The sequence below is a fragment of the Rattus norvegicus genome, chromosome 1 (assembly GCF_021556685.1).
Source record: "Rattus norvegicus strain SHRSP/BbbUtx chromosome 1, alternate assembly SHRSP_T2T, whole genome shotgun sequence".
Taxonomy (NCBI): domain Eukaryota; kingdom Metazoa; phylum Chordata; class Mammalia; order Rodentia; family Muridae; genus Rattus; species Rattus norvegicus.
The window spans coordinates 30,786,269-30,800,030 of NC_141534.1; the positions used below are offsets into that span (position 1 = coordinate 30,786,269).

Consider the following 13,762-nt stretch of genomic DNA (forward strand, 5'->3'; position numbering starts at 1 on the left):
GGCACCAGGATCAGGAGTTCAAGGTCATCTTCAGCTACATATTGTGTTCAAGGCTGCATAAGACCTTGTCTCAAAACAACTAATGAATTAAATTAAAAGTGCATGCTTTCCTCTCCTTAGCCTAAACATGTGCAAGTCATAAGAAGCCTGATAGTTACTTCCCTTCCTAGAAGCTCAATCCTCAGCTCTGACTGACGTCAGGCACCACTTGAGGGCCCTGATAGTGCAGGGAACAAGAAATGAATCAAAAGGAAAATTACCTCTGCCTGAGACACTAATCATATGGGGCATCTGCAAATGTGTAGAATTGTCTGCCTCAGGCCACTGGGCATCAGGAAGGGCTATCGGGGCAGTACTCTGGGGGTTTCTGTGATGCTGTCGACCCTCCACACTTCCGTGGCTGCTGGACACTGAGTTTGGACTTCTAGATTCTGCTTCCACCTTACAACTGATTTTATGTGTTTAGCCAGGCAGCAGCCCTGAGACATGGCATGCTTTGTCTGTGCAGAGAAATCTGAACAGTCCAGCATCCCATGGAGAGAGAGGGTCACAGAGTGAGACAGGTAGGCTGCTGACCTGGGCTAGGCCACTTCCAGGCCAGCACTTCTAGCATGTGAATGCAGACTCCTAAAAGTATGACCAGAGGAAGTGCAGTTTCTACTGCCTGCATTCTGGGCAGCAAAACCTCTGAGGCCATATGAAAGATCCGTCTCTTGAAGATTGGACCCTCTTTTCCTTCCAGACCCAGAGCCTTGAGCCTGAGCCTCCAACATAAGACGTGGGGTATGTGCAAGGCCAGCTGCAGCTGTGGGTCTGTGCTGGGTCCTCTCACCTCAACAGCTGGAGTAGGGCCTTTTAGGATCTAGGTCTAGAGCAGAGTTGGAACAGGGAGGAAGCAGCCAGTTCAAGGTGACTTGCCATCAGCAGAGGGGGTGCTTGGAAGTGGGATGGAGAGAGATTCCCAGGCCCATCCCCACCCCGTGGAAAGTGAAAGTGCCAGAGAGCTCCGGATTCAGGGAACAAAGAGCAGCAAAGAGAAGCCCGCGCTCAGAGTGCGCAGCCCCCTCCCCAGGCTTATGTGGGCCTCTGTCCTTCCTCTAAGATCCCAAGGGAGGTTTGGCTGGTCCAAGGTCAGTGGAGACAGAACTGGGATTCCAGTCAGATTTACTAGATGACCGCACTGGGCCATCCTGGAGCAAAGGAAATTTTGCACAGAGGAAGCTGTACGTCAATGAGATCACCCATCCAGGGGTCTGTACCTCCAGCTCTACCAAGTACTACCTAGACACCTGGGCCTTCCCGTTTCCATAGGTACCTCGAGTAGCTCTGTAACTCTTCCCTAGTCCCGTCAGAGTTGCCAGACCAAGTAGTTTCCGGTGCTTAAGCCTCGGTGCTCCAGTCAGGCCTTGCAGAGGGGTGGGAACCGCGCCCCCAGGGCTGACTGAGTCCAGCCAACAGGGAGACGTGCAGTGGGCGCCCCATGCAGCCCGAACGAGGAGCAGAGCACTGAATTCAAGAGACTGAACGAACAGGACCAACAAACCACCAGCCCAAGAATCCTCTCCCGGGCTCGGGTCACTCCTCCGAGCCAGGCAGGCACCAGCTGGCCCTTCTGACCCCGTCCCATCGCCCCGCTACGCGCCGCGCGGGCCGCCGCCAACCAACGAGCCAGAGCGGCCCAGCGGCAGCAGAAGGGCCCAGCCTCTGCCTTTGTCCCGTTGCAGGTGCGGCCAAGCTCACCCGGCGTAGGGCAGGCAGGATCCGCGCTCTCGGGAGACCCGGGTTCTTCCGTGCGCTCAGCAGCTTCGTCCCCGGCGCCGTCGGCGCGCGCCTCCACCGGCACCACCGTAAAGTTCGTGGGCATGGCTCCGTTAGACTCTGCGTCCCTCGCAGCCACACGCTGCCCCGGAGCAGCCGCCGGACTCCGGCGTAGGGGCGGGGTCCGCCCGGCCCGCCCCGCCCGCCACGTGACCTCACCTGCCCGCCCCCACGGCTCAGGAAAAGTTTGCCCGGGGCGGGGTCGGGCGGCTTCCCGGGTGGCCACGCCCACTAAAGGCTCCGCCCCTGCAACTCCGCCCCTGTAACCATAGTCCCTGGGTTACCCCGCCAGAGCCCTGTACCCTCAAGGACTCCGTACCCACAAACCCAACCCCTAGAGGCCACCGCCTAATGAACGTCCCACAGTTGCAGACCTCCCTCAGCACAGGAGACAACAGTTCTGCTCCGCAGGACCGCGTTCTCCCCTCACCCCTACTCACAACACAGGCTCTGAGTCCTCCCGCCCTCCAAGAGCTGGTGTCATTCACCACTTCCTCAGTTTCAGTTCTCCCATTCTCACTCCAAACTCCCGTGGGGCTTTTCTCCCACCACATCATGACCCTTTCTCTCAGCCTGTCTGCAGCTTCCTCTCCCTACCAACGCTGGTGATCTGGGCCGGGGCCCTGACCAGGTCAGGGTGCTAACCTAGCCCAGCGAATAATCCATGGCTAGTCAGGGGAAGCTGTGCACCCTGCGGTTAAGTAATCCCACCCAAGAAGGTGGCTGGGCTCTGGGACAGGCCTGGCCAGCCAAGTCCCAAGCCTCTTTGTACCTGCTGGCAGGAATGTTTCATGATCCAACCTGGGGAACCCTTGCAGCCCAAGCTTGGAGGATGGCACTTCCTCCCTTACGTTTGGCTCCAAGGACAGGTAAATTCCGAGGGTAGTAGTGACAGGAAGATCCGAATAAAGAGTTCCAGAATACCACAGGGAGGAAGTCACAGATCTTAAGGAATTTCAGGACCTTGTGCATTTTCGATGAAAGACTGGTGAAAAACCTGAAACAAACACTCATCGAAAGAGAATGGAGATGAAATGTTAGGGGCAGGCTTGGGGTGTAGCTCAGCAGAAGGTTCCCTACCATTTCAGAGACCCTGGTATTACACTCACATCCTACAAAAAGCCATAGCCCCCAGGTGTAACCAGTCCCCTAAAACTGTTTTAGATGTCTCAAGAGAAACATAGGTGATAGTGTTAGAGCTGCTCACAACCTGTGGAACAGTGCCAGCCTGGTGGCCTGGCCCAGTTCAATCAGGGACAAGGTCTGGAAGGCAGCTGCCGGACCAATGGCAGGACTGGAACACTGGAGTTACAGGGATTTGCATATCCTACCAATGAGAATAAAACATCTTGAAACCAATCAGAAAAGCCCTTTCTGTGAAAGCCCAGCTATGCCCAGCACGGCCTGCTTTCTGCCCACTGGCAGAAAGGAGCATGAGGGAATCATGGGCGCTCAGGAATGTCCCCTTATACAGTTACTCCAGCTCCTGTAGGGGGTAGGGTGAAGCTTATTCAGGCCATACTGTCACCCCACCTCCCTCCATATCCATAGCAAATAGGAAAGGGCTATCACCTGTTTCTCCTGATCAACTGAACCTTGGGTGGAAACAGTGACCGGTGGCCTCCTCCTCAGAACACCATCCATACAGGCAACCATTTGATACTTAGACCCTTCCCCTGCCCTCCCTTCTGTTGTTTTTAAAGACAGGGTCTCATAGCCCAGGTTGGCATCAAACTTTGATACTGATAGCCAAAGATGACTGAATTCCCGGTCCTCCTGCCTCTCCCTCCCAAGTACTGGGATTACATACATGTACAGACATGCCCAGCTATAGTTCTTTTTTTCAAACTTGTCTGTCTCTCAGCCATTCTTCTGGCTGACTGAGCACCAGCGAGGTCTGTTACTGTGGCATGATACCCACAAGCTGGGAACTCAGACGACACTGACCACCGCACGTAGTTAAACTAAGGAAGGGTATTCTCAATATTCTCAGATATGCTGGGAGCTTGCGTGGGTAGGGGCTGCCCACTGAGCTTAGCGACCCTACAGAAGGAAGAGCCCATAGAACAGGGCACGGTAGCCTAGGGATTGTCCCCTATAAGGGGACATTCCTTTAATCCCCACAGAGTAGAGATGTAAGATTTCCATCAACCAAGTATGGACAGCCTCAAGACCAATGCAGCACCAAGTGCTTTAACGGGAAAGAAAGCAAATGGCTCCCACAGAACCAGGATCAGTGTGCCAGCTACCACACCTTCCTAGACACCCGAGGGATGTTCTGCCCACTTCAAGGGTTACAAAAAATGAAATGTCGGGGCTGGAGAGATGGCTCAGTGGTTAAGAGCACTGACTGCTCTTCCAGAGGTCCTGAGTTCAAATCCCAGCAACCACATGGTGGCTCACAACCATCTGTAATGAGATCTGATGCCCTCTTCTGGTGTGTCTGAAGCTATAATATACCCATATACATAAAATAAATAAATAAATATATCTTTAAAAAAATAAAATATTTTTTTAAAAAAACGTAATGTAACTGTGCTTTATAACTGCTCCAGACAGGACACCAAAGTCTGATGCATACTCAACCTATGAAAATACATTTTTCTTGACATGAAATCATGCATGCAGAGGTTAAAGAAGACTGGGAAACTCTGAGAGCATGTTATTCAGTGAGCACTACATTGTAAAATTTCTTAAGCTGCAATGAGATACACATCATAGGATCCACCATGCTCCTCCCAGTCCCCCCCCCATGTGTGATGTGTGAGCATGTATGTGTGCATATTCACGCTTGTGCCATAGGTAAGTACATGGATGGTGCATGTGACGACCCCCGCTGTGGGCCCTTAGGCACCTTCTTCCTTCTGTTCAAGATAGGGTCCACCATTGGTGTGGCACTCTTGACACGGAGCCTAGCCTAACTGGCCTCTGAGCTTCCAGGAAGTCACCTGTCTCCCAGTACTGCTGGGATTACAAATGCAAAAGAGAACCCAGATTTCTACCTGAGTTACAGGGTTCAGTAAAACATTTGCAACCAGGCCCCTTCCCAAGTACCTCTGAAGTGCTTTTAAAGTACTCAAGAAATAAGATGCAAAGGTCTGGCTCTCCTGTCACCTTCTTCCCCAGCCTAACCTCAGAGATGAGTCTGTCCTTGCTCAGAGGGACCAGCTAGGCCACAATGAAGCACATCCAGCAACTGCTATATGGTATCATCCATCCCAAGCTGTTAGCGTCAAGAAACCATGGGACACCAGCAGCACCTCCTCCTAGCTGTGACCGCTTGTCTTATAAAGGTCCAGGGCTTTGGTGCACATAGTCATAATCATATAATTTTATTTATATGAGTACACTGGAGCTGTCTTCAGACACACCAGAAGAAGGAGTGGGATCCCATTACAGTTGGTTGTGAGTTACCATGTAGTTGCTGAGAATTGAACTCAGGACTTCTGGAAGAGCAGTTAGTGCTCTTCACCACTGAGCCATCTCTCCTGCCCATTTAGGAACTTCCTGTAACCTCTAAACTTTGTCATCTACAATCCTAGACCCTGGCACCAGAAGGTTAGCCCAGGCGGAACCCTTCTTTGGGAGGCTGCCTTCAAGGTAGACCAAGGCCATAGCCTGCTTCATATAGGGCTTCCCCATTGCATAATTATTCTAGCAATGGTCAGGAAGGGACCACCTAGCACTGTGAGGAGTAAGCCAAGGGGACCTTGGGCTCTGGTGAGGTCCATCTGCCTTCAGTCAAACAGCTCTACAATGCCATTCCTTCTTCATCCAAAATCCAGTCCACTTGGACCAAGAGTATGCACAGAGTGTCACCCGAAAGGCCATTCAAGGCCACTGTCTGGTCACTATCTCATATTGCACTGCTCATCACTGTTAACAGCTCAGGGTCTCTGCTCAGCTGTAGGGTCCGGCCAGTCCAGTTCACTGCTCAGATGTTCTAGGCTATGGGAGCCCAGCTGGGCAGGAGATCCCTCATGTGGCCTCCAGAGGCTAACAAAGAAATCTAGCTTGTAATGCTGTTTGTCATCAGCAGCCGCTGCCAAGTGCAGATTGGCCTTCAGCATCCCTTTGTGACCTCCAAACCTAATTACCTCCCGGGGTAAACTGGAAAAATATTCTCCATGAAAATCCCTACTTTTCTGTGCCCCCACAGCGAGGGTGGAAAAGGGAGCCTAGTGTGCATGACAGCCACTGTACACAGGTGCATAGTACACAGAGCAATAGAAAAAAGGGCAGGACTAACCAGCTGCTCCGCCGGGACACCATGCTTGGGCAGGTACCTGTAGGCACACGAAAGAGACTACTCTGAGCCACAGTTCCACCCTGTGATGGCAAACCCAGTTCCCAGGCTGTCAGAGGCACGTGTAACCTGCAGCCACCTTGGCCCACTGTACAGCAGGGACCAGAAAAGCCAATGATCCAGAAACACCAGCTCAACAGAGACCAGAAGACTGAGTGCTCAGACCATGGAAATGTTAAACGGTTCCCCAGTGCATCCACAGTCTTGGAAATCGGAGCCAGCCATTACCACACACTTTCACAGGTGCCCTTGTGACCTTGCTGAGTGCTAAAGCAGGTGCTTGCAATTTTGTCCACCTGTGGTTGAAGTGGAAACCCCAGACCCGAGGACTATACAGAAGACACCTCCTGTGCAGGGGATGGTCATGTTTCGACCTGATCTTCTGGTGGGAGCAGGGGTTGTATGCACAGAATTCAGACTGCAGAAGTGGGTCTCCCTCTGCTTGAGCTGCCCTCAGTAGGAAAATGGAAGGAGATTCAGCCTTTAAAAAGTATAGAACCATTCTCCCAAAGCTGTGCTTTTTGTTGTAACAGAGAATTCAGAACTACCGAACCAAGGGCCCTCCACCATGCCTAAGTGACTGCTTGCTGGTCTGCAAGCTCTGCACTCACTTGGCAAGGAGGGTTATCTCTGACACATCCTTTTGTCAACAGAACAGGGTAGGCCAGCAAATGTTTGTTAAATCACAAAGCACAAAAGAACTCACCTGGTCCCCAACCCATGACAAAGGTGCCTGGCTCCAAGGCAGGAATTTCTAGAAGCAGAATTCTCAGACATTCGTCTGGCCTGGTAGTGGCCAGCCTGTACCAAGGTCAGGAAGAGCCCCAGTCAGCTTTAGCTTCCTGATCAACCCCAGCGTGGCTGGAGAGCTCACAACCTTTACCACCACACTGGGTAGGGAGGAGGCCCAAATTCAAGGCCAGTCAGTGCTTTCTTTCTCTGCCGGACAGCAGCCTAACATTTAATTACCCCAGGAACACTTGAAGCTCTTTAATTACCCTGGGGTGTGTGGTGCATGAGAGTGTATGTGGTGTGAGTGTGAGTGTGTGTGTGTGTGTGCAATATATACATACATGTGTTCTGCTCCTTTAGAGAATCCTGACTAATACACACCCTAAGCTCTTTTTGACATAGCCTCAAATAACCCTGAAGAAGATAAACATCGATAGGCACAATAATAACATAATGCCTCTTCTGTGGGTTCCAGGGTGGCCAGGGTGGACAAGGAGGGCAGCGTCAGGACAAGGAAACAAGTTCTAGGACCCTGGAATGGATGGAAGGGCCAGGAAGCCTCTGCCCATCGGTGCCCTGCCCAGGCCCCATGCCTGGGCTGCCCTTAGGAACGGAGAAGGCTCTGATGAGAAGCAGCAGCTGCGTGTACATCCTGGCCTCAGAGTGGATGCTCACTCGCATCCAGGGACTTGTGGGTGGTGGAATGTCCGGGAGACAAATGGGGCTCCTGAATGGCAGGGTGAGACGCATACCAACCTCCTCAGCCCAGCATCCACTCCTAAGTCACAGCTCCCAGACAGCATCACGGCTGTGGCTGTGCATACAGTAGGAGCTCTGTCTCGGGCTACAGAGACGGAGCCAGCTCTTCCCACACAGTGACCATCTCCGAATGCTCTAGACTCCGTGTTTCTCACATTTAAGCTGCATCGACTGACCCATTCTCTTTCCGGTTTGGCTGAGGACCAGCACAAGCTGACCCTTTGACCAAGCCAGGCCCCTCCCCTTGTGGGCTAGTCAAGGTCAAGGAGACTTTGGAGGTAAGGCTTACGAACCCACTCAGTGTCAGAGTCACGGCTGACATCTACCCACGTTGAAAAGTCCTCCTTGCAGAGTAACTGTGGCCATTGAGCTATCACACGTCACACTAACAACAGCTGGCCACAGGTCGCCGTCCACACGCTGCTGGCACCTTACGGGTGATTGTTAAAAACATCTACTTAGAGTTGGCAGGATTACCCAGTTGGTAAAGGCACTTGTCACTCAAACCCGAGTTTGATCCTCCAACCCAAACAAAGGTAGGAGAGAATAAAGCCCACAAAGTTCCCTCTGACCTCCATGCACATGCAATGAAATATCCCTGCCCCCAAGCTGCTCACAGAGGCTAATGAATAAAAAAGAAAAAACTTTATCTAGTCATTTGCTGCTTTTTCATGGTTTGGGAGGGTTGGGTTTCGGGGGTCAGGGGGTGGGGGGTGTTTGTTTGCTTATTTTGAGACAGGAGCTCCATGAACAGCCATCATTTGGCCTGGCACTCAGTATGTAGACCAGGCAGACCTCTGAACTTACTTCAACCTCCTGCTTCTGACTCCCAAGTGTTGGGATTAGAGGCATGCACCACCTTTCTTTTTCTTTTTAAAATAATTTATTCTGTTTAATTGCAAAGAAAAAATACTATTAGAATATTAACATCATTCTTTGGCCTGAAATGCTTCCCAAGGCATCATCAATACCAGCATCATCTATATCTATATCTATATCTATATCTATATCTATATCTATATCTATATCTATATCTATATCTATATATAGCATCATCGATACTAGCACCTTCTCTTCTCAAACTGCAGCTCTGTCCCCAAGAAACACCAGTTCCCCAGCCCCTGACCCCGCCATTCTTCCTGGTCAATAAGCACAGTGACTCTAGAGACATCATGAGACTGGGAGTCACACATCTGTCCTTTCGTAATGGCTCAATTCACTGAGCACAATGTCCTGGAGGCTCATCCATGGTGCGGCTTGTGTCAGAGTGTCCTTCCTTTTCTGAGCTAGTAACATTCTACCATGTGATCAATCATGTCTCTCGCTTACCTTATGGGTACTCCAGTCCTTTCCACCTCTTAGCTATTGTGAATAATTTCTCTTGTTAAGTTCCCCCTATATGGAATGAACAGCACATTTCCCGGGGTATATATTGAAGCAGAATAAAAAGTGGTTAGGGGCCACTGCTTTTGTAGAGAAGCATACATCCACATGCAATCTATCTGGGGAACTCGAGACACAGCACGGTGGGGTCTATCTGCTGGGACTAAGGGATGACTTCCTGCCCTGCCTAAACCAAGCATAGTCTGAAACATGTGCAGCACTGGCCAGACAGAATACTGCACCATCCTTTAGTAACCAGATTCCACTGCCCAGAGATAAGCAGGCTACCTCCCACCATGATCTCTGTCCTGTTATTAAACTAGCATCGGCAAGGTGACTCAGGCCTGTGCCAAAGGTCATTCTTTGGTTGCAGGCAGGTGGAGATGGCAGTCTTACAGCCCCTGGGGGATGTTGTGTCTGCACCCACCAAAAGGCACCTCAGCAAACAGAGCAGAAACGACTGCAGGACCCTCTGACCACTGGAGGGGCCATGGATACCAACTCAAGGCTTCTGAACCCTGGGGCTGGACATCTGCAGTGCAGCCCTGCTGGAAAATAATACCAGCTCCTCAAAACCCAGAGAGTTCCCAGAAGGACTTCCAGATAAAGGAGTAAAACCTTCCAGTCAGGTTTTACACCCTAAGGGGCAGTTGCTCAGCAGGGCTACAGGGCAGCTGGAGAATGAGGCACTGTGGGTGGACCCTCCCCAATAGGCTGAGGAGGACTTAACCTCTGAGCATTTCTGTGTGCACTGGGAGTCCTGCATACACATTGCTAAGGGCAGTAAATCCTTACCAAACCAACTCGATTTTCATCTTCTCATATTATAAAGTTTGAGTTTTGCTTTAAAGACCTTTAAAATCTACCTCCCGCCCCCAGTCCTCTCCTTCTATTTCATTAAAAGAAGAGAGAAGGAGAAATACGTTTGCCCAGCAGTCGCTGACTTAGATAACTCTCTTGGCTTAATCACCTTGTTCAAACCTTAAATATTTGACTTATGTCCCATGACAGAGTCAGCAAACATAATGTTAAAAACTGTGCCATCAAGAATGAACTTCTTTGTGTAAATAATGCAAGTCATTAATTTCTATTTCCTTGGGGCATGAGTTAAAAATACATTTCGAGAATGAGCTTTGATTGCTATTGAAGCACAGCCACATCACATGGCCCTCACAACTCTAAACTCCCTATACCATGTCAGCCTCCCCCAAGGCAAGCCTGATCCTTTCTACAAGACAAAGAGCACAGTCCAAAGATGTGCAATACCAGGATATGGCAGAGTCCAGACAGACAGACACAGACACACATACTCGCGTGCATGCGCGCGAAGGGTCAGGGCTGAGGTATGCAGAGCACTTGCATATATAGATGTATGAGGCTCTGAGTTCAATACTTGGAGGGGAGGGAAGGGAACTGGAGTGGAGAGGGAGAGGAATCACCAAGTAGTGGTTAGTTCAACTAACGGGTACATGTGGTTCTACTGTACTCTAAGGTGTTAAGATTATGAATGTTTTACTGTAGGGGTGGTGTATGTTTGAAGAGATAGATATGCTCACCCTGACTTAAAAAGCAATCTCTCTCTCTTTCAGTCTCTGTCTCTTTCTCTCTCCCTCTCTAACTTTGTGTTCTGGTTATCAGGTAAATGAACTAATTTTAAAAAGCACAAAAGCAAAAATAATTTTAACCCTATCTCTGACCACAGCAGGATTCTTATTTTTGGTGGTCAAAGGATGGGTTAGCCCAGGAGACTGGGGTGCCTACTACTTCCATGACCACTGGGCAAATGTCTCCTTGAAGATGAAGGCAGAATCAAGACATCTCCAGACCTGTAAAACCCCAAGCCTGGCCCTGAGAAAGTTCAGGAATGCAGACCATGAGATGGGGGCCAGCCACTACGGTTAATCTAAGCCACCACGTGGCAGGTGCGTGGAGCAGAGTCCAAAAAACAGAGATGCCTTCAAGGTAGGAGCACAGAGGTCTCAGGTGCAAATGGCCTTAATTACAAGATCTCTGAGCAGTTGCTTCAACAAAAGCTAGGGCTACATACTAAAAATGTGATTCCTACTTTTAAAAATTGCTCTGCTGTGACAGGAGTATGGTTTGATTGTAGAACAATTTCCTAGCACGTGCCTAGATCCAATCCCTAGTATTACAACAAACAAACAACTACTGCTTGTTCAATCCCAAAGGAGGCAAAAGAAAACACCCCTGGCATTCACTGTAGGGGCTATAGACCCAAGAGAATAAATGGTGGATAATTTGCTGAGGAAGCTAGAGATTTGGAAACACTGGGCTTGGCACTTGATAAAAAAAACACTGGGCAGGAAGAAAAGAAATCAGAGATTAAGACAAGACTGCACAAGCTGCCATGAGTGTGCCTCTCCACCGTGCTACCCCCTTCCACGGAGGCTTCTCACCTCCACTAGCATGGGAACAAGAGAGAATGTGACCTCTGTTCTCAAAGGAAGGAGCGGAAAGTCAGCCACAGAAAGACCACAAGGAAATTGTTAAAGCCTTGAGGATTTAAGCAACCCATCCCAAGGACCCAAGGTCTTGAGGGAGTCCCAACTGAAATCGAACACCGTCTTTTTCCCCAGGGTGGAGGTGGGGGAGTTCCCTCCTTGTGGGTCTAGCAATGATTATAAAGATAATCCAGGGGGCTTTACAGAGAGCCATGCAGAAACCCTGTCCCCAGTGCCTGGCCACTTCCCACAGCAGCGCTCGCTTCACTGGGTTACACAGCCACAGTGGGTTCCAGCATGGAAACCAGAGGCAACGTGTGAGCTGGCCCCAGAGGAACAGACCGTGATGGGAACCTGCATCTTTGCAAATGTTTAATTGAGGTGAGGTGATGCTGTATTAGTGGTGGGCACTAATTCCACACCTGGTGCCCTCATGGAAAAAGATCCGAAGACTCTGAAGGGAGACACAGAAGAACCTACCACAGATGACAAAGACTTTATTCAGCACACCGCCTTCCAGACCACTGTCCTGTGTCTCTCCTTCCCACTCGATAAAATCCCCAAGTACCCTCAGGCGGAGAATTGAGACTGAGAGGCCCTCATCTGATTTCCCTTCCAGCTCACATTTCTCGAATATTGACTTTTGAGTGGAGACGAATCCAGCAACAACATTTACCACCCTGGCAGAAGTAGAGATATTTGAGACACTGTGCCCCTCCCTGTGGCTATCAAACTACTGAAACTACGGACCCCCAAGAAGTTGGAATTCTTCTCAGGAATCTCATGTTGGGAGGATGAAAAGACTAAATAAAGTCTAGTGCTACCCAGAAGAAAAGCTTATTTCCAGGAAAGAGATTCTGACACTTGTGACAACCCGGCAGACCACCTTACAGGGCAGAATGGAGCTCAGACAATGAGATAGGTTGAACGACCCTGGGACCAGGACTCTTAGTCACGCAGATATCCTGGCTTCTAAACCTAAACCTCTCAGTTCCTCAGAGACTGGGTCAGGAGAACCACTGCCTCTCTTTGTTCCTCTTCCAACTGTGGCCATACTGGATAAATCTTTCTCTGCTTCTCACTATTCCCTGTTTGTTTAATTGACCTGTTGAGGACAGGAGACTGAGCCTGGAATGTTATAACAGGGTCCAGGGTCCAGGATCAGACTCTCACTACTCCAATAACAACACTACAACACTCACTGAAGGGATAGTGTAAACTCAGGAGCCCCCAAGACCACTTTCTCAGCACAAAGGAGATTTAATTGCTCCAGAGGGAGAGAGGGCAGGGAATAAGAGACAAACACAGGAGATAGTGGATGAAAGGGAAGGGAATAAGGGAGAGGGGAAGGGGGTATTTGTCCTGGAGGGAGACAAAGGACAGCCTTTGGTAGAGAAGTGACAGAGGTGGTCCATTGGCAAGTGGCAGTTTATAAATGTAAAATATGAGGCTCCCTGTTACGATGGGGTGTTTGATTTTAATTGGGCATGCTAATTAGATGAGCCAAAGGGTTGTTTTTTTTTAAGATTTATTTATTTCATGTACGTGAGTACACTGTAGCTGTCTTCAGACACACCAGAAGAGGGCATCAGATCTCATTACAGATGGTTGTGAGTCACCATGTGGGTACTGGAATTGAACTCAGGACCTCTGGAAGAGCAGTCGGTGCTCTTAACCTCTGAGCCATCTCTCCAGCCCCAAAGGGGGCTTTTGATTGCTGGACTTTAACACTTTGATTCCTGGACCTTGGTAGTCAGCCTCAGGAGGAGGAAGTGGTCAAGTAAAGGACTAGATCTTGCTGGCTAGCTTTAGGAATGTAATCTAATGGTTTTTAGCAAGGCGGAGGTAATCAGGGAGAAGGGCAAGGCCGCCAGGGCTGTGTTTGCCAAGCTCAGGCTGGCGAGAGGCCCTTCACTCAGTGCATCCAGTTAGTTCTTTAAGAACATTAGTTCTTAAAACTAATTTTAAAAAATTAACAACTGCATTGGCCATCAAGAATCTGACGGGCTGAGAACCCCAGTGAGCTGTGGCACATCCGTGTGACCACTGGCTAGTGTCTGTGAAGTATGCACGCTGTGTATAAATGTGCCATCGCGTGTGAGTGGAGTGTACTCCTCAAGCTCTATCAGGGATAGCTTGAGATAAACATCTTCCATAACTAGAATCATTGGGAGAAACAGGCTGAGCTGTAGCCCCGAGGAGTCCTGCTGAAACCACCTTCTAGAACTCCTACAGAACTGTACCCTTAGCCTTAATCCTTATTTAGATGTCATATAAGGATGCCTCTTAAAAAGTTCCTGGG

At 49.8% G+C, this 13,762-nt stretch overlaps 1 protein-coding gene across 2 annotated transcripts in view; it reads right to left on the reverse strand.

The window, feature by feature from the left end:
• Slc12a7 (solute carrier family 12 member 7) overlaps positions 1 to 13,762 on the reverse strand; it is an 81,550-nt gene that overhangs the window by 51,474 nt on the left and 16,314 nt on the right. The window contains exon 1 of one of the 2 annotated variants that reach the window (NM_001013144.2): positions 1,741 to 1,912. The exons of the other annotated variant lie outside the window; for it this stretch is intronic. Within the exon in view, the coding sequence (NP_001013162.2) occupies positions 1,741 to 1,864 (124 nt within the window). The 5' untranslated portion in view covers positions 1,865 to 1,912. Of the gene's footprint in view, positions 1 to 1,740; positions 1,913 to 13,762 lie in introns of those variants that run through there. 2 annotated transcript variants of the gene reach the window in all.